Below are 20,220 nucleotides of genomic sequence, written 5' to 3' on the forward strand. Positions count from 1 at the left end.
TGGTACCTTCATCAAGGTCTGATTGATTCCAGAAAAAGAAAACATATTTTTTAGTTGGGAAGTAGCTCACGCGATTTCTAAAATATATTAGAAACTTACATATCTGCTGCGATAACTTATTTGCAGTTTAGGAGGTTCTTTCAATTTTGATGACTAAGTGAGAAATTGCACAAGGAAATCAATATTTTGGAGTTTGGTGCCATGCCAGCTCTAGAGCAATTGTTTCCTTCGGTAATGGTCTATTGGCATAATAGCTCTTCTGCCGAAGTCTATATCGGTTAAAGGCCCTCATTTTCTCTGTAGGCCTTAAGCTTCCACTCGGATCTGGGGTTCTTGGCAACCTGTATAGTATACTTAGTGGACTATAATGCTATATGATGTATTTTTTGAATTGGCACAAGTAGGAGTTTTGTATGCCTTTTTTCCAAAACTGTGTACCTGTGAGTTCTATAACTTCATGAAATATTAAAACAGGCAATATAATAGAAATTCCTTTTCGCTAATTGCCGGTTTCTAATTTGTATGTTTTTGCATTTCACAGCCTGCATCCAGTTTAACAGCTGTGGTCCTTGTGTCAGTGCCCAAATTGGATTCAACTGCAGCTGGTGTAATAAACTCCAAAGGTAGATTGTTTTTGCAGTCATTGGTATTTCACAGCGTCCAGGCCCGCGCATGTCCTAACATCTTGTTCCAAGTCTTCCTTCCTCTCGAATGTTCATGTATCGTTCCATCTGCTATCCAAACAGGGATGCAATTTGTGCAAGACGTGTTTTATGGATTGACTCACAGGAATCTGTAATAAACATATAGGTGCTATCTTTTATACACTGTAATATTAACACATCTACAGTGTGCGAGCGAAAAAAATGAAACGCATACATCATTGTACGGACCTTAATAGAATGTTCCTTTCTTTGCAGCTCAAATACAGCACTCTCCTTCACAGTGCTACTTCCAGTTTGTCTATACAAAATATGAGTCACACATGCAGCTCTGACCCTAGAAGACGGCATTTTCAACACATTTAAGTACAAGCTTTTAGGTCTGATGATATCAAACAACATTGGCGCTCTAAGACGCACGACATCCTCTAGTCATTCGGGTAGGGTGGGCCATTTAAGCCATATGGCGTTTTCCCATTGGTCTGGGGGACCATTTGATTGTGTTTTTGCGGTCCCAGAGATGCCACTGGGCCTTTACACTCCCCATCTCCTCCAGGTGAATTGTAGTAGGCACAGTGAGTGACATAGAGTGGGCGTGGAAAGTGAGAGAGACACAAATGAAAGAACCAGCACACATAAAGATATGTCCTCTCAGGCTCGGTTTACCATGTTTCCCAGGTCTGCTTTTAGTTAACATTTAGGCCCTGCCAGTAATTCTTCCTATTTAATCAAATTTATACTCCATGATCTGGCAATATATATGGGAAAGGTAGAGAGACGATCGTTGGCAAAACTAAGTTGGTCCGTACTTGATACCCAGCTTTTGCTTGTAGTCTTTAAATATTTATCATGAAAGTATACCAAAAAAATGCAAGGATGACCATCAATGCATGCACAAGTACACAGAGGCACAGAAGACACCCTTGTATTTTTTTTAAAGAGTATAATATAATCAAAGTCAATGTTTCTGCCTCTGCATGCAAAGGTACCAGTGGCCAACATTTAATATTTCTTAATACTTCACGCAAAAAACCATTAAAAGATAGCTGTCTGTGCACGCATTGCATCAGAAATTGAAACGTAAGAGGTAACATTAAATGCATGGTGGGATGAGAAAGACTTCGACAGAAACAGGCATAGATCAATATTTTGGTAGCAGCGACTGCACAACCATTGAAATGAGTAAGCACGTTTTCAATTTAAGTGGATTGTAGCTAGGTTGTAGCACACATGGAAAATAATACAGTATCGCAATCAATTGTAAAATAAAACAGAAAAAGGCACGTTTTAATTGGGCAAATCCACCATAATGAGTCGTGAAAATAGTTGTAAACTTCGGTGGGGCTATATAACAGTGAAAACTGAATTTGTCAAACTAAATTTGCACTCAGTACAACATCCAGCAGAATACATTGATATTCACATTGAGAGAAAGGGTTCAAAGTTCCTTCTATATAAGACAACTCAATCACGGCGTGATAACAAACCCATGCAACGGTAACTTTTAAAAGCGAAATTGAGGCAAATCGTTATGCACCAGTCTCTTCTCAGTCTCATTACATGTGGTTTTGCAATGGTGCGAACAACAGAGCAAATTCACTATCCTTTCCATAAAAATATGTAAACTGTATGGAAGGCATAAATATAGAGATTCTAAGAATGCAGTATTGTTGGGACAGAAAAAATCCTCACAGGGTGATGGACGTGAACCCCTGCTCTGAGTGCTCCAACTGCTTTGGTGTCTGGATTGCTGTTCCTGATCTTGGTTGTCATCGAAGAACAAGGATTTGTGTTTGCACCATGACATAGGCCTGTCTCAAGGATTCTGGTCTTTTTGGAATGGGAAGGGCACCTTTGTCTTCCTCTCCTTCTACTCCTGACATGACTTCACCTCCTTCTTTTTCTCTCTCACCCACATCTTTGCTTAACTCTCCCATGCCACTGTTTATTTCTGCTGCCTCCACCGGGCCCCACCCCGCTACTCTTACGCTTATTGTCACTCTTACACTTTCCTCGACCAAGCTATTACAACATCTGCCCTTTAGTCCCTATAGGAGACCTCACTAATTATAACTACCTGCCCTCTCCCGTCTTTATCTCTGACCTGGAATCCACAGCCCATCTCTTCCTCTCTACATTATTATCATCAACTTCTATTCTCTGCCTTGGGCACTCTGACTCCCGGAGTGGGCTCTCCTCGCACGCTGACTCCACAAGTTTAGACCAACAGTATACAGATCTGAGCCCTTGAGGCTCTGCTTTGGCCTGTGCCGAACTTCTCACTCTTTCTTTTCCTCCCACCACCCCTATCTCGCCTCCTCCTTTCCTCCAATGTACACTGCATATTTTTGCCTTTCTCATTGCCTCCTCTCATCTTTCTCTGGTGCTTACTGTGGCATCTACGCCCTTCCTTCCAGCATGGGTCTGAAGGGATATCCCCTCCCTTTTTTCCTTATTCCCTGTGCCCATCCTACCCTCTTTCCCCCCTCTGTCACCCTTCCTGCCCACCCACTGCTCCCCCTACCCTGTAATCCCCCTTCCCTCAAATCACCCCCCCATGCTACCCAATGACCACTGCCCAAGCCCTCCCCCGCATCTCACCCGCTCCGAGTTCTCTCATGAAACATCCATGGCTTAATCCATCACATAAGGTGCAAGAAAGTACTCTCCTACCTTCATTCAAAACAAGTTGATGTGGCCCTTTTGCGGGAGACCCACCTCAATGATCTTGAGTCTGGTAAACTTCGTTGAGACTGGGTGGGAAGGGTAATTCACAGTCGCTGTTCAGCATCGCAAGCGCTGGGGAGCAAACCATCTAAGAAGTGTGGAGTGGGGCTTTTGTTTCATAAGTCACTGCCCATCACCATTATTAAGACATGGTCTGACCCTGATGGTAGGTACATTTTTGCAAAACTGAAGGTAGGGGACAGCTTGCTGTGTCTAGGACCCGTTTATGCACCTATGGGGTCCAACCACTCATTCTTGCTCTGGCTCAATCGCCTCCTCATTGAAATAGGGGCTTCCCCTTATCTCATTGTTACAGTTACCTGTCTGGTGCAACCTCCACTAGACCACCGACCACCTGTGTGGCTGCTGGCTGCTTCCCCACCTAATACTGGTGGAGAGCAGCCAGCAGTCATAATATGGCGGTCATTTGGCAGGCACGACATTGGCGGTCTTTGTAAAAGATTGCCAATGTCAAAATGAGGACCTTAATGTCTAGTCAGACCGGCCTTGGCCTCCTATACAAGGATAGCCCTTTTCGGTCTCGACACACCTCCATCTTCATGTGCATCCCCATCTCCACGAGCGTGCCCCACTGTGGAGAAATGAAAGCCTTGGCACTGGTGGGGAAGTCCTGAACTGGACACAACTGATGCATAGCTGGTATCCACCACCTTGACCAGATCCTATCTGACAGAGGAATTAAGTCACTCCCGTGCCTGTGTGAATAATTTGGACTTTAACCCCAGCAGGTATGGGAGTATCTCAAACTGCAACATTGTCTACGTCAATGTTTGTGGGGCTGTCCTTGGTATCTAGAACCCTCACCCATTGGGTCCTGTGTTAAGATCTGGGGACATCTCAAAGGCATGATGGTGGGTCTTTATGATGGCCTTACTGATCATCTTTTAGCGCAGCCTCTCCTTGACAGTCTTCGCATCAAATGACAATCTCAACCTCAGCTTAAAACTGAGGACAAAGACTGGGCAGACATAGTGGGAGCCTTGGACAATGGCACTGGGGAAGCTCATCAGAAATTCTGTCTCTTTACGACGCTACACGATTGCCACTGAACACCAGTAAAACTTAATAGGGCAGAACTTCTGCCACATGCGAATTGTTGGCAGTGCGCGGCCACTTGCTGCAACATCATGAATATCCTCTGCGAATGTCCAAACATCCGGCCCCTCTGGGCGGTGATCGGATCAACCTTAGTGGCCTCTTTAACTCTCCAGTCACCACTCCCTCCCCCTCTCTTACCCTCCTAAACAACTTAGGGGATGCCCGAGACCTATCCAGACCCCAAAGTCTCCTTCTACACACGGCTCTCGCAACAGCAAAGATCTGTATTATTCGTCATTGGAGATCTCCTATCCCACCAACTTCAGAGGAATGGACAGTGGCAATGATCCAGATTGCCGTCCATTAGCGTGTCATATATGGCCTTCAAGACAAGTCAATGTTATTTGCACAAACAAGAGCTCCCTCCCTTCCTCAGAGATAATCCCTAGTGCATGAGCCATCTGGTACTCTCTTTTCTCAAAGTGTTATGTGACAGGGCAGATGTCCTACTGCTATACCTGTCTTTTCCTCCGTACCCTCCCTCTCCCCCCAGTGATCTATCCTCGTCTCCCACTGTGTTTCTATGTATCCCCATCCCCTACACATCTACTTTCCGAAAATCTTACATCTCCCCACCCACCTCCCCCTTCGGACCCAGCCGGATGCTGACTGCTTTATACTTACTTTTGGCCATCATGATCTTACTGGACCTCTATACACCCACATATATATATATATATATATATATATATATATATATATATATATATATATATATATATATATATATATGTATATATATATATATATATATATATATATCACAGACCTCGTTTCCGGCTTGTACGCCCTCTGTAAGTCCCTAGCTCTTTTCATCCATTTCCCCAGACATGGCAGTGCCCCTATTTGATATGATTCCCCCCCTTTCCTCTATCCGCTGCGCCACCCTTCCTCTCTATCCAGCATGCTGGAACCATTCCCTCCTCAGGACCTTTATCTCCATTCGCTACAGACAGTACTTTTGGCTTTCTCACTCGCCAGCACCTGTTTTGTGGTAATGTGTAAAATGTATAGGCTCCTCCATTTTGTCCTCCCTCCACCCCCCATTCCACTCCCCCATTCCCTTCCTACCCCCTCTCTATAGCCCCTCCCTGATTTTGTCACTATGCTATGTCCTGTAATGTGTAGTTATTTAGGATTGTTGTCCAATATAATCAATAACAAATTGCAACACAAATAAAGAAATGGGATTGTACACGTGTGCCCTATATGAAGTGCCTTATAGAACTCAAAACAGAGGAGGGGAGAATCACAAGTGTCCATGCAATCAAAGCCTGCCTGCTCTTGATTGACCCGATAGAATATTTGTTTGACGCCATATTTACATCATCTCTGTGACAGTTAAAAGGGCAATGGTTTTGTGTGTGTTAGTCATTTACTGATCCTTCTAACCATGTCAAGCAACATATTGCATTTATTTGATACCAGCCTTTCTATCAGAGTGGGAGAGAATCTGATCTTACACGCACACCATACAGAGCAGAGCAAGTAAGAGGCCTGCTGTTTGCTTTTCATGATTGTTCATGATTTTGCAAGCTTAACTGGCATGGAGAAAAACCTCTACTACAATCTATTGTTAGTCTATGCCCACTTTAAGATTGAAGTAGCTACATTTAAGTCTTAACTGAAGAGGTACCAGATGTAGATAGTTTTACATGTGCAAGGGTAGTTTATTCAGATGAATAGAAAAAGGGATGATGGGATAGCTGAAGAAGAATAGATCTAAATAATATCATCCTTTTCAGCTTGGTATATATGTGTACTCTTTTGTCACCTCTATCTGAATCTCATCATGATTCTGCCTGGGAGCTATCCCTAAGGGATACCATAAATTATTCAGAGCTAATGAATGTATTCTCCAGTGCTGAGAATACTATAGGAGTAAGGTCCTTGATTGCACTAGTAGGTGACACGTATCTGCTGGACACATGTCAGCAGGGTTGCAATGACCAGTCACAAAAGTACTCATTCTCAAAACAGCCTCTATGACCAACCGCATTTTTGGAGATGCTATTGGGCGTCCAAATTGTCATCCTTGGTTGTATAATCTGAACGAGATTTTCAGATTACTGAGTCAGGTAAAAAGTACCACATAAGAAGGCTCTTTATTTTCTGTGTTGAACTGCTGGCCTCCATAAACATAAAACAGACCACTTCTCAGCAGACAATCACAAGGCAAGATATGCTGGCCTTCCTCGTGGACTTTAGGAGAGACAAGATACCAGAGATTCAATAATATTGACAATTGATTTCTTGCAAGATTCAGTCAGTTTATGTGTTGTGTGGTTTGTGATGATTGTGATGACTCAGATATCATCAATACTAGCATGAGTTGTAGAATTATATTTTCAGGTCCAACCAATTATAACACTGCAAAAGTGAATATATATATATTTTTTGTTCATCAACACTGGAAAATACCAGATTTGGCTGTAGTTTCACTGCTTCAGTACCCTCTTATGTCAAAGCATTTTAAGTGTAGTCCTTACCTCCACTCATTTTTCTGTGATGGATGCTCCTGCTATGACCCATTCGGGATTTTGTCAGTCACTTAATATGCCCTTGTGACCATCTGCATAATCCCCAGATACCCAGGACCTACTTTCACTCCCAATATGGTAGTATGGCTCACATAATATGGTTTAGGCTCAATGTTCATTGCATGTTGGTGTGTAGTGGTCATCAGGTTCTCACTAGAAATCTGAACGTGGTCTCAATACAGGTTAAGCAACACCACTATTGTGTCATTGTCATTCTTCAAGAGTGGGAGTGAGCTATGCATTCTGAAAACCCAAGTATCAGGATTTTGGCAAAAAAAGATCAGTGTGCATACAGATGCTTCTGGAATAAATGTCCTCACATATAGTATTGCATCTCCTCCTGCTAATATTATTACTTCATGATGCCCTAAAAGGCATGCCTATAGGAGCAATATCCCCTCTTACAAAAAGATCAGTGGCAACTTCATGAATATATTTAGCATCTATGCAAGGACCCCATAAGGCATGGAGGTGCCTGTTTTGCAGAAACGGTGCTGTCTGCGTGGCATACACTATCCCAGAACATCTCTGTTTTAGTGTATGAGCTGTACAGAATACAGCTGGGAAATATGAAAGGCAAAGACTGCTCATGTTTTCTAGTATATTTTTATGACAGCAAAATGTTAGCAAAACAGTTGCATTACTCATTATGAAACTGCACATTGGGATAGAACATTTTCATGGTGAAACGTCACTTAGGTCAACATATAGTCCCACTGCATTTAAGTCAAACTGAATACTGAAGCTTACAGTGAAGAACCAAGGCTTGAAACTTGGCAACATCACCAATTCAATCAAACAATCAATCAAAAGATTTATAGAGCGTGCTACTCACCAGTAAGGGTCTCAAGGCGCGGGAGGGTAAAAGGAGGAGGGGGAGATGGTAAGCTGATTACTGTTCGAAAAGCAATGTCTTGAGGTGTTTTCTGAAGAGCAGGAGGTTCTGATTCTTGCGGAGGTTGATGGGGAGAGAATTCCAGGTTTTGGGGACGAGGTAGGAGAAGGATCTGCCTCTGGTAGTGGCGCGTTGGATGCGGGGGACTGTGGCGAGTGCAAGGTCGGCTGACCGGAGGTGGCGAGTGGGAGTGTGGAAGTTCACTCTTTCGTTGAGGTAGGGTGGTCCAGTGTTGTGGAGGGATTTGTGTGCGTGGATGACGATTTTTAAGGTGATCCTTTTGTCGATAGGAAGCCAGTGAAGGAATCTGAGGTGAGATGAGATGTGTTCATGGCATGGGTGGTCCAGGATGAGGCGGGCGGCTGCGTTCTGGATCCTCTGGAGTTTTTGCTTAAGCTCGACTGTAGTGCCGGCGTAGAGGGTGTTTCCGTAGTCTAGCCTGCTGCTGATGAGTGCATGGGTGATGGCCTTTCTGGTCTCTATGGGAATCCATTTCAAGGTTTTTTGCAGCATGCAGAGGGTGTTAAAACAGGAGAAGGTGATGGCGTTGATTTGCTGGGTCATGGAGAGGGAAGAATCCATGCTGATGCCAAGGTTGCGTGCGTGGGTTGCGGGCGTTGGGAGGGATCCTCGGGCAATGGGCCATAAGGAGTCGTCCTATATAGTTTTATTGGGGCTGAAGATGATGATTTCGGTTTTGTTGGAGTTTAGCTTGAGGTGGTTTGCTGTCATCCATCTGGTGGTGTCAAGGATTCCGGCGTGGAGGTCGGTTTTGGCGGTGGTAGGGTTGCAGGTGAGGGAGATGACAAGCTGGGTGTCGTCTGCAAAGGATATAATGGTGATTCCGTGTAGCTGGAGGATGTTGGTGAGCGGGGCCATGTAAATGTTGAAAAGGGTGGGGATGAGGGAGGACCCTTGGGGGACTCCGCAGATGATCTTGGTGGCTGGAGAGTGGAAGGGAGGGAGGCAGACTTTCTGGGTTTTTTCGGTGAGGAAGGAGGCAAGCCAGTCTAGGGCCTTGTGTCGAATACCTGCGTTGTAGAGGCGTATGGGGAGTATGAAGGCAGCAGAGAGGTCCAGGAGGATAAGTGCGATGGTCTCGCCCTTGTCGACTCTGGTTCTGATGTCGTCAGTACATGCGGTGAGGGCAGTCTCAGTGCTGTGGTTCTTGCGGAATCCAGACAGGGAGGTGTTGAGTGCGTTGCTTTCCTCTAGGAAGTGAGACAGGCGGGTGTTCACTAGTTTCTCAGCGACCTTGGCGGGGAAAGGGAGAAGCGAAATTGGGCGGTAGTTGGTGAGGTCATCAAGGTCTGCTTTTGGCTTTTTTCAGGAGTGCGGTGACTTCTGCATGCTTCCAGTAGTCTGGGAAGGTGGCAGCATCGGAAGAGCTGTTGATTACGGCGTAAAGCTTGGGAGCGATGGTTGGGCTGGCTTTGTTGAAAATGCAGTGTGGCCCGGGGTCTGAGGGGGAGCCTGAGTGGATGGAATTCATCGTTTATTTGGTTACTTCATCATTGGTAGGGGCCCAGGTGTGTAGTAGGTTGGGGGGGCTGAGTCGTTGTTGATTGTGTCGGTGGTGGAGGTGGCGAGTGCCTGTGGTGTGAAGCTGTTGTGTATGTCTAAGATTCTGAGGTGGAAGTGGTTGGAGAGGGAGTCGCAGAGGTGTTGTGTGTGAGTGGGGTCGATGTTGCTAGCTTTGGGTTTGGAAAGCTCTTTGATGAGTAGGGCTGTAAATGGGAGAACAAGGGTCTTAATGGGTATGTTAGTGGGTGCGGAAGGCTCTGAGTGGATGTGTGAGTGGAAGAAAGAAATATAAACAGAGAAATTGAGATATTTCTGGACAAATTGACAAGAAAAAATTATATGTCAATTAAAAAGAGTGAGATCACCATTCAGTAGGAACTTTAAACTTTTGAAGTTTTAAAGAAATTAAAGAAGGAGAATGACCACAGGCACACCTGGAGTAGAATCCTCAACTTACAGTGTGAAAGTCTATGACCTTAACCTTTAGGTCACAGGTGACTGCTTACTGTGATCATTCCAGACATACCTATGACAGTCAAACCACACATCTGATTGGAAAGAAACGTGAATACCCCATCACTAGGAAGGAATGACATTCAAAACACTAGTAAATAAAAAAAGACACTGCCAAGCAATATTAGTATCTGACCCTTCAGCCTACTGAGTGACAGCACAAGACCATGACCATTAGGCTAGAAGTGACTATGGTCTGCTCTGCATCCAAATGTAACTATAACATTCATATCAAACATCTTGCTAGTCTTACTCTTTGAAGTAATTGCATGGAATGACAATCTCTCTCTCTCTCCCTTCCATCCCAGTATGGGATGGAAGGGATATCAAGCGAGAGAGTGACAGGACCATGTGAGGAGCCTCAAGGCCCCTCGGTCCTTGCAAGCTCCCCACATCCTGTGGGAGTCAGCATTGCTCCCACAAGCAGGGAGTGTCACGGTCTGCACAATGTTTCTCACCGTTGACTGAAGAATTTGAAAGAGCACCAAGTCTTCTGCTGGTTCTGGACTGACCAAGATAAGGGTGGCCCTTTCTAGCAGCCACAGTGCTGTGTGACAGAAAAAAAAAAAGAAAAAACAAGAGTGAAAAAAGGAAAAAATTGGAAAAGTCTCAATTAGAGCAACAGGAACTGGAGAAAACACAATGAACAGGAGTGAGGATCACCCCCAAAAGGAAGTGTTTGCAACGCAAAAAAGACCAGAACCGAAATACTTATATGCTGGAGACAGGAAGTGACAAACAGGAAGAAAGAGCAACACCATCTTGGATTGGGAAAGCTACATAGGAAAGAATAGGAAAAAAGTAGCAGTATAAAAGGAAAAAGAAAGAAGGCATGCTGGGAAAAAGGAACACCAAGAATAGAACAACATAGACATCAGAACAAGAAAAAGAAGTGAAGGTGGATAAAGAGGAAGGAAAAGGAACAAGGAATAGGTAAGTGAGGGAAAAAGGTATCAGGCATGCAGGCAGGAAGAGCGGCGTGGCCAGGAACATGAAATGTGCTTACCAAACCGCGCTGAAAACAAAGACAAGCAAAAACGCAGCCTGCGACGATGCCGCCGCTCCGAGTATCGGAGCGGCGGCCTGACCGTGGTGCGCAGAGAGGACGCCAAGGTAGAGCAGAGCATCACAGGGAGCTGATTTATATAGCAGTTCCCTGCTTGTGGGCTCAACTTTTTCATCTGTTTCACTGAACGCATATCTGTTTGTAGGAAAACAGATGAAAACTCTGCTTTCTGATGGAGGGGGCTGTTTGACAGCTCCCGCTGTCAGAAAGCAGATTTGTTTGCTTTTGCTTGGGGGGTGCTGTTATCTCCCACCAAGCAAAAACAAGCAGCTATGTTCCAGGGTTGGGTTGGGGGCTGTTTACAAAACAAATGCAGGTGCCCACTCTTGTTTTTTTAAACTTTTCAGTGGATCAGCACCAAAAAGTTTGAAAAGGATGCTTTTTAAGCCTTTAGAGGTCCCTCTGGGACCCCAGCAACAGTGCTAAATGATCAGGGTGTCCCTACCCAGGCCCCTTTTCTTATTTTTTTTACTTTTACTTTTACTTACCAACATGGCTGCCAACACTTCCTTGTTGAAGTGTTGTCAGCCAGTCAGATCTTTGCAATAGACTAGAGGGTTTGTGGAGCCTTTGTGTCCCTACATATACAAATTAGTTTTTTTCTTTAATTACTAAAAAACTACTGAATGGATTTACACCAAGAAACAAAAGGGTTGCTTCGTAGACCAAGAGCTACCTTTCTGCCAAATTTAGTGTAATTCCACCAGTGGTTTGGATGCTATCGCTGTTCAAAATCTCTATGAAAAAATGAAGTGTTTTGGGACTCCACTTTTTTCTTGGCCCCCGCTTGACAAATGTCACTGAAACTATCCAGACAGCAGCTCACACGAACGTCAAATTATTTGGGAAAATTTTGTGAAGATTCGACAACCGCCGCCAAAGACATAGGAAAGGTAAAAAGACACTTTTTCTATAGAAACTAGGTCCTAACTTTAACTACCTAATGATGACCGGCACTACGATTTACAGATAGACAACCAGTCTTTCTGAGCCAAAGTTTCAAAGAGGCAGAGTAAGGGTGTGAAAACAGACATATTTTCCACTTGTGAAGAAAAACACATTACAGCACACCAAGCTATGTAGAATTGCTGCCAGTCACAGAATGATTCACACCTCCTAAAAAAACATAAGTGCAGGACTGGGAGACCAGTTTCTAAGAGTCGAACTTCAGAGTGATTTACCAGAGTGGGACTGGTGAACACCTTGTGCCAAAGTAGAGGAAATTGACTTGGCATTGGTTCTGCTGCATTTTATGTAGGAAAATCTACTTTGTTAACATTCACCAACGTTAATTGTGAAATACTTATTTTACTACTCCAGTCACCGACAGCGGGCCACCAAGTGTAAGCCATCTGGCCCTTAGCCCAATTTAGAGTGGACAGTCAGATAACTTGTTTTTGTGGTCCATCACCACCAGGTAAATCCTGCCAGTGAGGAGCAGAAAAATAAACCAATGACCTCTACATCATAGGAGAGAGTACTCTGTCACCCTGATGGACATTCAACCTCTATGTCAGTCTTTTTCCTTCCTAATGTTTCAATATAAAGCTTGATTTGTTTTGGGAAATGTTAAAAGCATGACATGCAATTTTAGATTTCACCTCATAATATATATCCGCATATTTTCAAAATATTTACTATTGTGCATTGCCAGCAGCACGTAGAAAAGATGGACTATTTTCCGAATTTCCATTTTGCCTTAAGTTAACGAGTCTACACTTCAGACAACTTGTAGAATGTTATGTGAAAAATATCTCTTGTCCAAACCAGAGCAGTGAAATATGTCCCTGGGTATTTTCTCGTGCTGGATTCATTTACAGCCGACGTGAGTTTATATAAAAACGCATTTGGCCAACAGACACCTTAAATCTTAACAAAGACCTTGAGGCTGATAAATGGAACACCATTTTTGTGCTTTTTAGATTTAACAAAAGAGAAGGTCAGCAATTCTGCTATAATGTTTATAACACTAGAGACACAGAACCACTATGAGTGAAGGAAAAATGGTTAGTTTTGTCAGCTGGGATATAAAACGTGTTCTCAAGAATAAAATGTAATCTTTAGAAAGGTTGAGACCAATAGGCGTCCTCATTTTAAAATAGCCTGACAATATCAAGCCAATTCATTTCAAAAGGTCTGCATTTGCCTGGTTCCTATATTAACATAAATATTCATATATTTCACATGAATGGGAAATCTGTCTAACAATAAATGTATTGGGAACGGATACAGACATGAAAATATACTTGCTTAAAAGTGCTTTGACCAAACTGAGAATTAACTAAACTGTTTCGCCTAAGAAGTTTTTTTTGTGTATCGACTTGTAACACATGGGATTCTGCAATCCCTGATTAAAACCAGGGCTCGAGTTTCTTTATAATGGGCAGCTTGTGACACACTCAGATGCTGATTATAAAGAAATATTACAACATAACTATAATAAGTTATAACAGTTGAGTCCTGACCGCAAAGTACCTCCTGTCAGAGTCAACAGCAAGTGGAAAGGCTCAGGCCAAGAGCATCAGCTGTTTAAAGAATATAAAAAAACGAAATGTGACTTTTCTTTCTTCTGATCTGTTTTTCTAACTCTCCATTGACAAGAAAAATTAGATATTTATAACAACGTGTTTATTGCACTCTTTGGGTAACAATAGGAACGCTAAATTCTTTCTGTATGTTTTTACTGCTCTTTTTTAAAAAAACGTGTACTAAACTGCTTCTATTATCCATTTGCACCAAATATCTAATGGGAATTATAATGACAATATTCTATAAAACTGGACCACTCAAAACCTTTCTTGCCTGTAGACACATTGTTTCAAAGAGTCCTTAAGGTTGTAGTTTTGTTTCTTTTATCTTCATCACTTCAACTGTTTCTGGTACTTTTGAAAATACATCTGGACGCTGACACATGTGTCATCTATCAAGACTTGTTCAAAGCTGCAATAACATAAAATCTACATTGTTCCAGAAACCAAAATAGGTAATTCTCCGGTCCAAGAGCTTACATATTAGTTGGATATACACATAAGACTGCTGTGAAGCACCACATGAGGTGCTGGTGAAGCAACAGACAAAAAGAGTAACTCTCATGTGTGTAGACGAGCCTAGTAAATAAAATGCTTTTGCCTGGCTGAATTATGAATACCAAATTTAAGTGAGTATTAGAGATTAAAACGTTCATTTTCAGAGCTCAGGGTTGTAGAAAAAATGGCTGCATATCCAAAATATATCTAAAGCTGATATTTGAGTGTTAAATGATGTGGCATTTGATTGACTTATTATGAATATCAGTCCCTTGGCACCATAAGCATTGCAGATATGACTGTAATGTATTATCCATGTAAATCATTCAAAGCCTTTTTTATGTTGCTGCTGGCAAACCTACCTTATGCTCTGAGGTCATCAATCCTAGTAATCTTTCATAGGGTGGCCACTAATGGATTCTTGTGTGATGTTGTACTAGGGGTAGTTTGTAATGATAATCTTTAAACAAAAGTAACTCTTACTGAAGAAAGTTTTGGAGATCCCTGGTGTAGCAATACTGTCTGTGAAAATGCTCAAGAAGGCATGGCCCTGAAACATGAAAGAAGAACCACACCGGTTACAGGACTAGGATTTCTATACATGTCATCATTTCGAAAGGACAAAAAAACAAACCAGTGAATGAATAAACTGCAATTCATGTCCAAAAAAAGGAAAAAAGTGAAGAAAAATAGTTGTCCACATGAACGATAGCCAGACAAAAAACAAAAAGCGAAACAAGGGAAGGCAAAGGCCTGTCCTACAGAAATCATCATAAAAGATATCTGTAAAAATGCAATTCATTGCACAGTCTGTAAGATTCAAAAGTAGTAGACAAAATAGGTAAATCATGTAGATTCTGTCATATTGGAGTGCCAAGACAGGACGGGCAAGAGAAAAACTCAGATATTGTGACGGCAAAGATGCAGCCTATGTATCAGAACAATAATAAAGTGTGAGACCAAAAAAAAAAAAGAATGGAAAAGATTTGCAACACAAGGTGACAACTGAATATATATCACCCTGTCCAAAATAAAGCATAAAGACCGCACTGTATCAGAATTCAGTTAGGTATTATTTGAATAATGATACAAAATACGCCATTAAAAAAACACTTTTCAAAAGTATCAGCAACAATTAATGTTACAAACATGTAAGGAACAAAACCATAAAAATATGGACTCTTTGGAAAAATTGTCTACAGGGTCCACATATTTTGAGTGCTCCAGTGTTACATGTTATTGACGTGTCTGGATTGAATTTATCAATCTGATTCACACCTGAATGGTGGCAGGATTTGTCACACTGTTTTGAGCACCTTCAAATAGTCTCTTCAAATTCAACATTTTCTTGGTGTAGGACAGATGCACCTGTGCTGTATGTAGGTGTATTTGTATTCTTCATGTGTGCCAATATTCTCTCTCTTTCATAAGAAAGAACTGTATACCAAGGTTTTAACTGGTTTGTGAGAAAGATGATGGTGTGAACATTTTAAGACATAAAGGCCCTCATTACAACCGTGGCGGTAAATGCCGCCTACTGCCATGCTGACAGCCGCCAACATACTGTGACCGCGGCGGAAATCCGCTATGGGTATTATGACCCACACAGAAAAATCCACCACTGTACAGACACCCACATAAGTCCCACCGCAAAAAACAAGTTAGGGGAGGGACCGGGAGGTTAAGTGGTCCAGTGTACAATCTCCCAACTATAGTCAAATATATCGAGTACACTGTTCCAAAAAAATGCTTATCATCCTAGGGGACCAATGGTCTCAGGAGCAAGAGCCCTCAAGCATCACAATGGATGACTAGTATCATCATCGGGAAATGCTCCACACCAAGCTGGTACTGCAATGCCTGGTGGGCACCCCAGACGGGGGCTCTAGACCATATTTTTATAATCAAGACTTATTATACAGACGCAAGTGCCTACATTCAAGCACCCGTCTGCAAGAGAAAGTTACGCGAAACATGTTGACCTGTTCCTAAAGGCTCTATAATAATCTGGAACCCTTAGTATGTTGTGAAAGTACGAAGAGCATTATACTCTCTACATGACTTTCCTTTTTGTTTTTAACCTTGGTCTTCATCTTCTCGATACTGATTAAAATATGATGTGGTTTGGGAGATGGATAACCAATTTTAAATAATTTTTTCTGACCTCTCTTGCAGACGGGTGCTTGAATGTAGGCACTTGCGTCTGTATAATAAGTCTTGATTATAAAAATATGGTCTAGAGCCCCCGTCTGGGGTGCCCACCAGGCATTGCAGTACCAGCTTGGTGTGGAGCATTTCCCGATGATGATACTAGTCATCCATTGTGATGCTTGAGGGCTCTTGCTCCTGAGACCATTGGTCCCCTAGGATGATAAGCATTTTTTTGGAACAGTGTACTCGATATATTTGACCCACATAAGTCCGCCACACCAAAGGTCAGTGATAAACTGGTCGCACAAAAACCCACACCGTTACGCCAACAGGAACACACTACAGTATCACGACCCACGAATCACCGTGGCGGTCTTTCAACCATGGTTAACCATTGGCGGTACACACCGCTGTGCTCAAAATACACACACACTTACAAAACTACACCACATAGGACAATTCAAAATACACACTCCTGACACATATACACACACCACACCCACACACACACACCACTATGAAACACACACCCACATTACCTTCACCCCTTTACAACCCCAAGGATTTGACAACTGAGAGAGAGAGACAAGGACTCAATCAGAGGCACAGAACACCCTCATCCATACACCATCCACGCACCTCACACCACACACCACAACACATCACCCCACACATCACCACACAGATCCTCACACCTATCACTCACACCACATCCAAGGCACCCCAAAGACACCCCAGGTTTTCTGAGGAGGAGCTAAGGGTCATGGTGGAGGAAATCATCCGGGTAGAGCGACAGCTATTCGGATCACAGGTGCAGCAGATGTCCATTGCAAGGAAGATGGAGCTAAGGCGGAGAATCATGGACAGGGTCAACCCTGTGGGACAGCACCCAAGAACAAGGGATGACATCAGGTAAGAGGTGGAACCACCTACAGGGGAAGGTGATTTCCGTCTTTGCAAGACACCAGGTAGCAGTACAGAGGACTGGCGGTAAACCCCCACCTCCTCCCCCCACAACTAACGACATGGGAGGAGCAAGTCTTGGCAATCATGCATCCTGAGGGCCTTGCAGGAGTAGCAGGTGGGCTGGACTCTGATAAGTCAAATCTTTACTACTTCATCCCCCACCCTACCTGCAAACCATCACAAACTCCTACTCCTACCCTCACCCCCATCACTCCACCACCTCACATATGCCCCACCATCACAACCCACCCATCCCAATACAAAGCTCTGCATGCAACACCTCTGCCTGGTCCCCCATCACAGACCTGCATGAACACCCATCACCACAGCATGCCCATCACAGAGATTCACCCAGCCCACAAAACCACCACAAAGACAAGGCCAAGTTGACAGGGAAATCACAATCATACAGGGAAACATACCGATGCACAAGATGGAACACACAGATACATTAACACTGCATTTGCATCCCCACAGGACCCCTACTCAACGTCACCCGAGAGGGAGTGCCAGCTACAACCAGTCCTCCCCCTGAGGAGGCCCACAGTGATGACAGCAGCTCTGCACGCCTGGATCAGGATGACCAACCTGGCCCATCAGGGACTTCTGGACAGTCAGTTCCACTGCCACAGTCCCAACCCACCACAGAGCCTCCCCTCTCAGGAAACACCAGTACAGGACCCACCCAGTGGGCCCATGCCACTGTCCCCAGGACACATCAATCAGCATTGTGTCCACCACTACAGGGACCGCAGGTAACCCCACAAACACAGAACGATCAGGGACCTGTGGTCAGTGGCAGTGGGCACACGGTTCAGGGGACAGAGGCACAGGACAACAGGGAAGCTGGGAGGACTGCTATGCGACTGGGGGAGGACAGGCCCAGGGAACCCACTCTCCATGAGGCTCTCTCCAACATCCTGGGAGCATACCACCATTCCCAGGAAACCATGGGCCAGATACTGGCCAAGCTGCAGGAGACCCAGCGGCTGCAGGAGGGACAGTACCTAGGGATCAGGGATGAACTAACAAACATCTACACCATCCTAGTCACCATTGCAGGGGTGCTGGGTGACATAGACAAGACCATGAGGGAGGCAGTGGCACAACAACGGGACCCTGACACTAGCCACACAGATGAACAGCCCTCCACCTCCGCCGGTGCTCGTGGACAGGAGGCACCGCCACAGGACCAACAGGCCACCAGCACCCCACCCCCTGCAGAAGGAGAACCCCCCCGCAGACGGTCCCTGTGATCCAGGCAGAAGACAGAGAAAATTGCCAAGACCCCGCCAGGAAATAAGACTCTCCTGATTGTCACCCTTCTGTCCCACTATGTCACCCTATCCACCTTGAACTGCCATTACTCACCTTCCTATGCCCCCTTGGACAATGCACCTGTGATACCAAGAGACTGCACTCTAACTGGACCTTCCTCCACCATCACCCCTGCCCATTGCACATCCCCCTCTACTTATGAGCACTGAAATAAACACCCTTGAATCAAATACAAGTACGGAGTCTGTTAATTGATTGCAATATGTATTCGTTTAACAAGCTGTAAACATTTCAATCCATATGTCCAAGTATATAAACATTGGTATGACCTGTAGTGGGCAGCAGTACACATAGCAGGAACCAGAGTGGGGCACAGGGATCTGAAAATAAAGATGGCAGAGGGTAAATCAGTGGCCAGAGACACAGGGTAAGAGGCTGTCTTGTACAATGTCCAACAGTTAACTCAAATGTAATATGAACGTACAATGTCTTACCTGTGGGTCACTGGAAGTATTGCATAATAATGTTGCTCCTTGTGAGAGAACAGGGCTGGTTGCAGAGGCCCCCTAACTCTTTGCCCCCATTTCCCACTTTTTGCTGGTGTTTTCCTGACTCTGATGGTGCCCTGGGTACTGCTAACCAGTCCCAGGGCCTGTGCTCTTTGTAAAATCAATATGCAAATGAGGCTAATTATAATTGGCTGAGTCAACCTACCTATAAGTCCCTAGTATACGGTAGGGCATGTAGGTTTAGGGACCACAGCATAGGTAGTGCACCCATAGGTGCACTGCTGAGGTGCCCAGTGTCATTTTAAAGGCAGGCCTGCCTTGGTGGCTGCTTTTATATTAAAGTTATATGCAAATTCGACTTTGGAATTAAAAGTAGTTCCAAAGTCTTAAACTACCTTATTTTTACATATGTCACCCCTAAGGTGTGCCCTATGAGTCCCTAGGGCTGGGTGCCATGGAACTATAAGCAGGGACCTTATAAACATTGTTTTATAAGCCCTGGTGAGGTAAAAACAGCCAAATTCGTTTTTCCCTCATTGTAGTGAATGGCCTTCATAGGCTAGAATGGGAAGACTTTATTTTAATTTTAAAAGTCCCCTTAAGTGACAGATACAAAGAGTTTGTTATCAAATTAATTGTTATAATAAATCCCACAACTTCCAGTTGTTGGATTTAATATAACTTGTTCAGGTAAAAAGTTTTAAACTTTACCTAAAAAGTTGCCAACTTCAGCCCTGCAGTGTTTTTGCTGCTGTGATCTGATTGGCTAGCCTCTGGCAGCCTGGCCAGACCTTGATGAGGTGTGAAGTGGCCTGACTTCATACAAAGAGATGTGCCTGTGGGAGGGGATCTCCTGTCAGCAGATGGTGAGGCAGGAAGGGGGAGGGCTGCCAATCTGGTCTTCAAAGGCAGAGAAGGCCATTTGGAGCAACCCAGCAACCACCCCACATCCTGCAACCCCAGACAACTAGGTGCCCCCTTGATTAGATTAGGAGAGGGCAGGAGAGGGGTGTGTTTATGATTTTAGTGGGTGTGCTCAGCCAGATGTAACCTTCAAAAATCATTTTCAGCCATGATAGATTTTTGAGGAATGTTGCCTCATGGGATTGATTTTTGCCACACTTCCCATGAAGTGGTCATCACAGGGGGAAGGACCATGCCCCTGATTGGAGAATCCCCCTGTTTTTCACCCAGGAGCAAGGATAAAACTGGCAGACCTGCACCCACACCTGAGTTCCCTACCA

General features: G+C 44.1%; 1 protein-coding gene across 1 annotated transcript in view; it reads left to right on the forward strand.

The window, feature by feature from the left end:
* Positions 1–20,220, forward strand: part of PLXDC2 (plexin domain containing 2) — a 1,436,917-nt gene that overhangs the window by 1,189,072 nt on the left and 227,625 nt on the right. The window contains exon 9 of the mRNA XM_069211779.1: positions 542–623. Coding sequence (XP_069067880.1) covers positions 542–623 — 82 coding nt within the window. The remainder of the gene's footprint in view (positions 1–541; positions 624–20,220) is intronic.

This window comes from Pleurodeles waltl, chromosome 10, assembly GCF_031143425.1.
Source record: "Pleurodeles waltl isolate 20211129_DDA chromosome 10, aPleWal1.hap1.20221129, whole genome shotgun sequence".
Classification (NCBI taxonomy): domain Eukaryota; kingdom Metazoa; phylum Chordata; class Amphibia; order Caudata; family Salamandridae; genus Pleurodeles; species Pleurodeles waltl.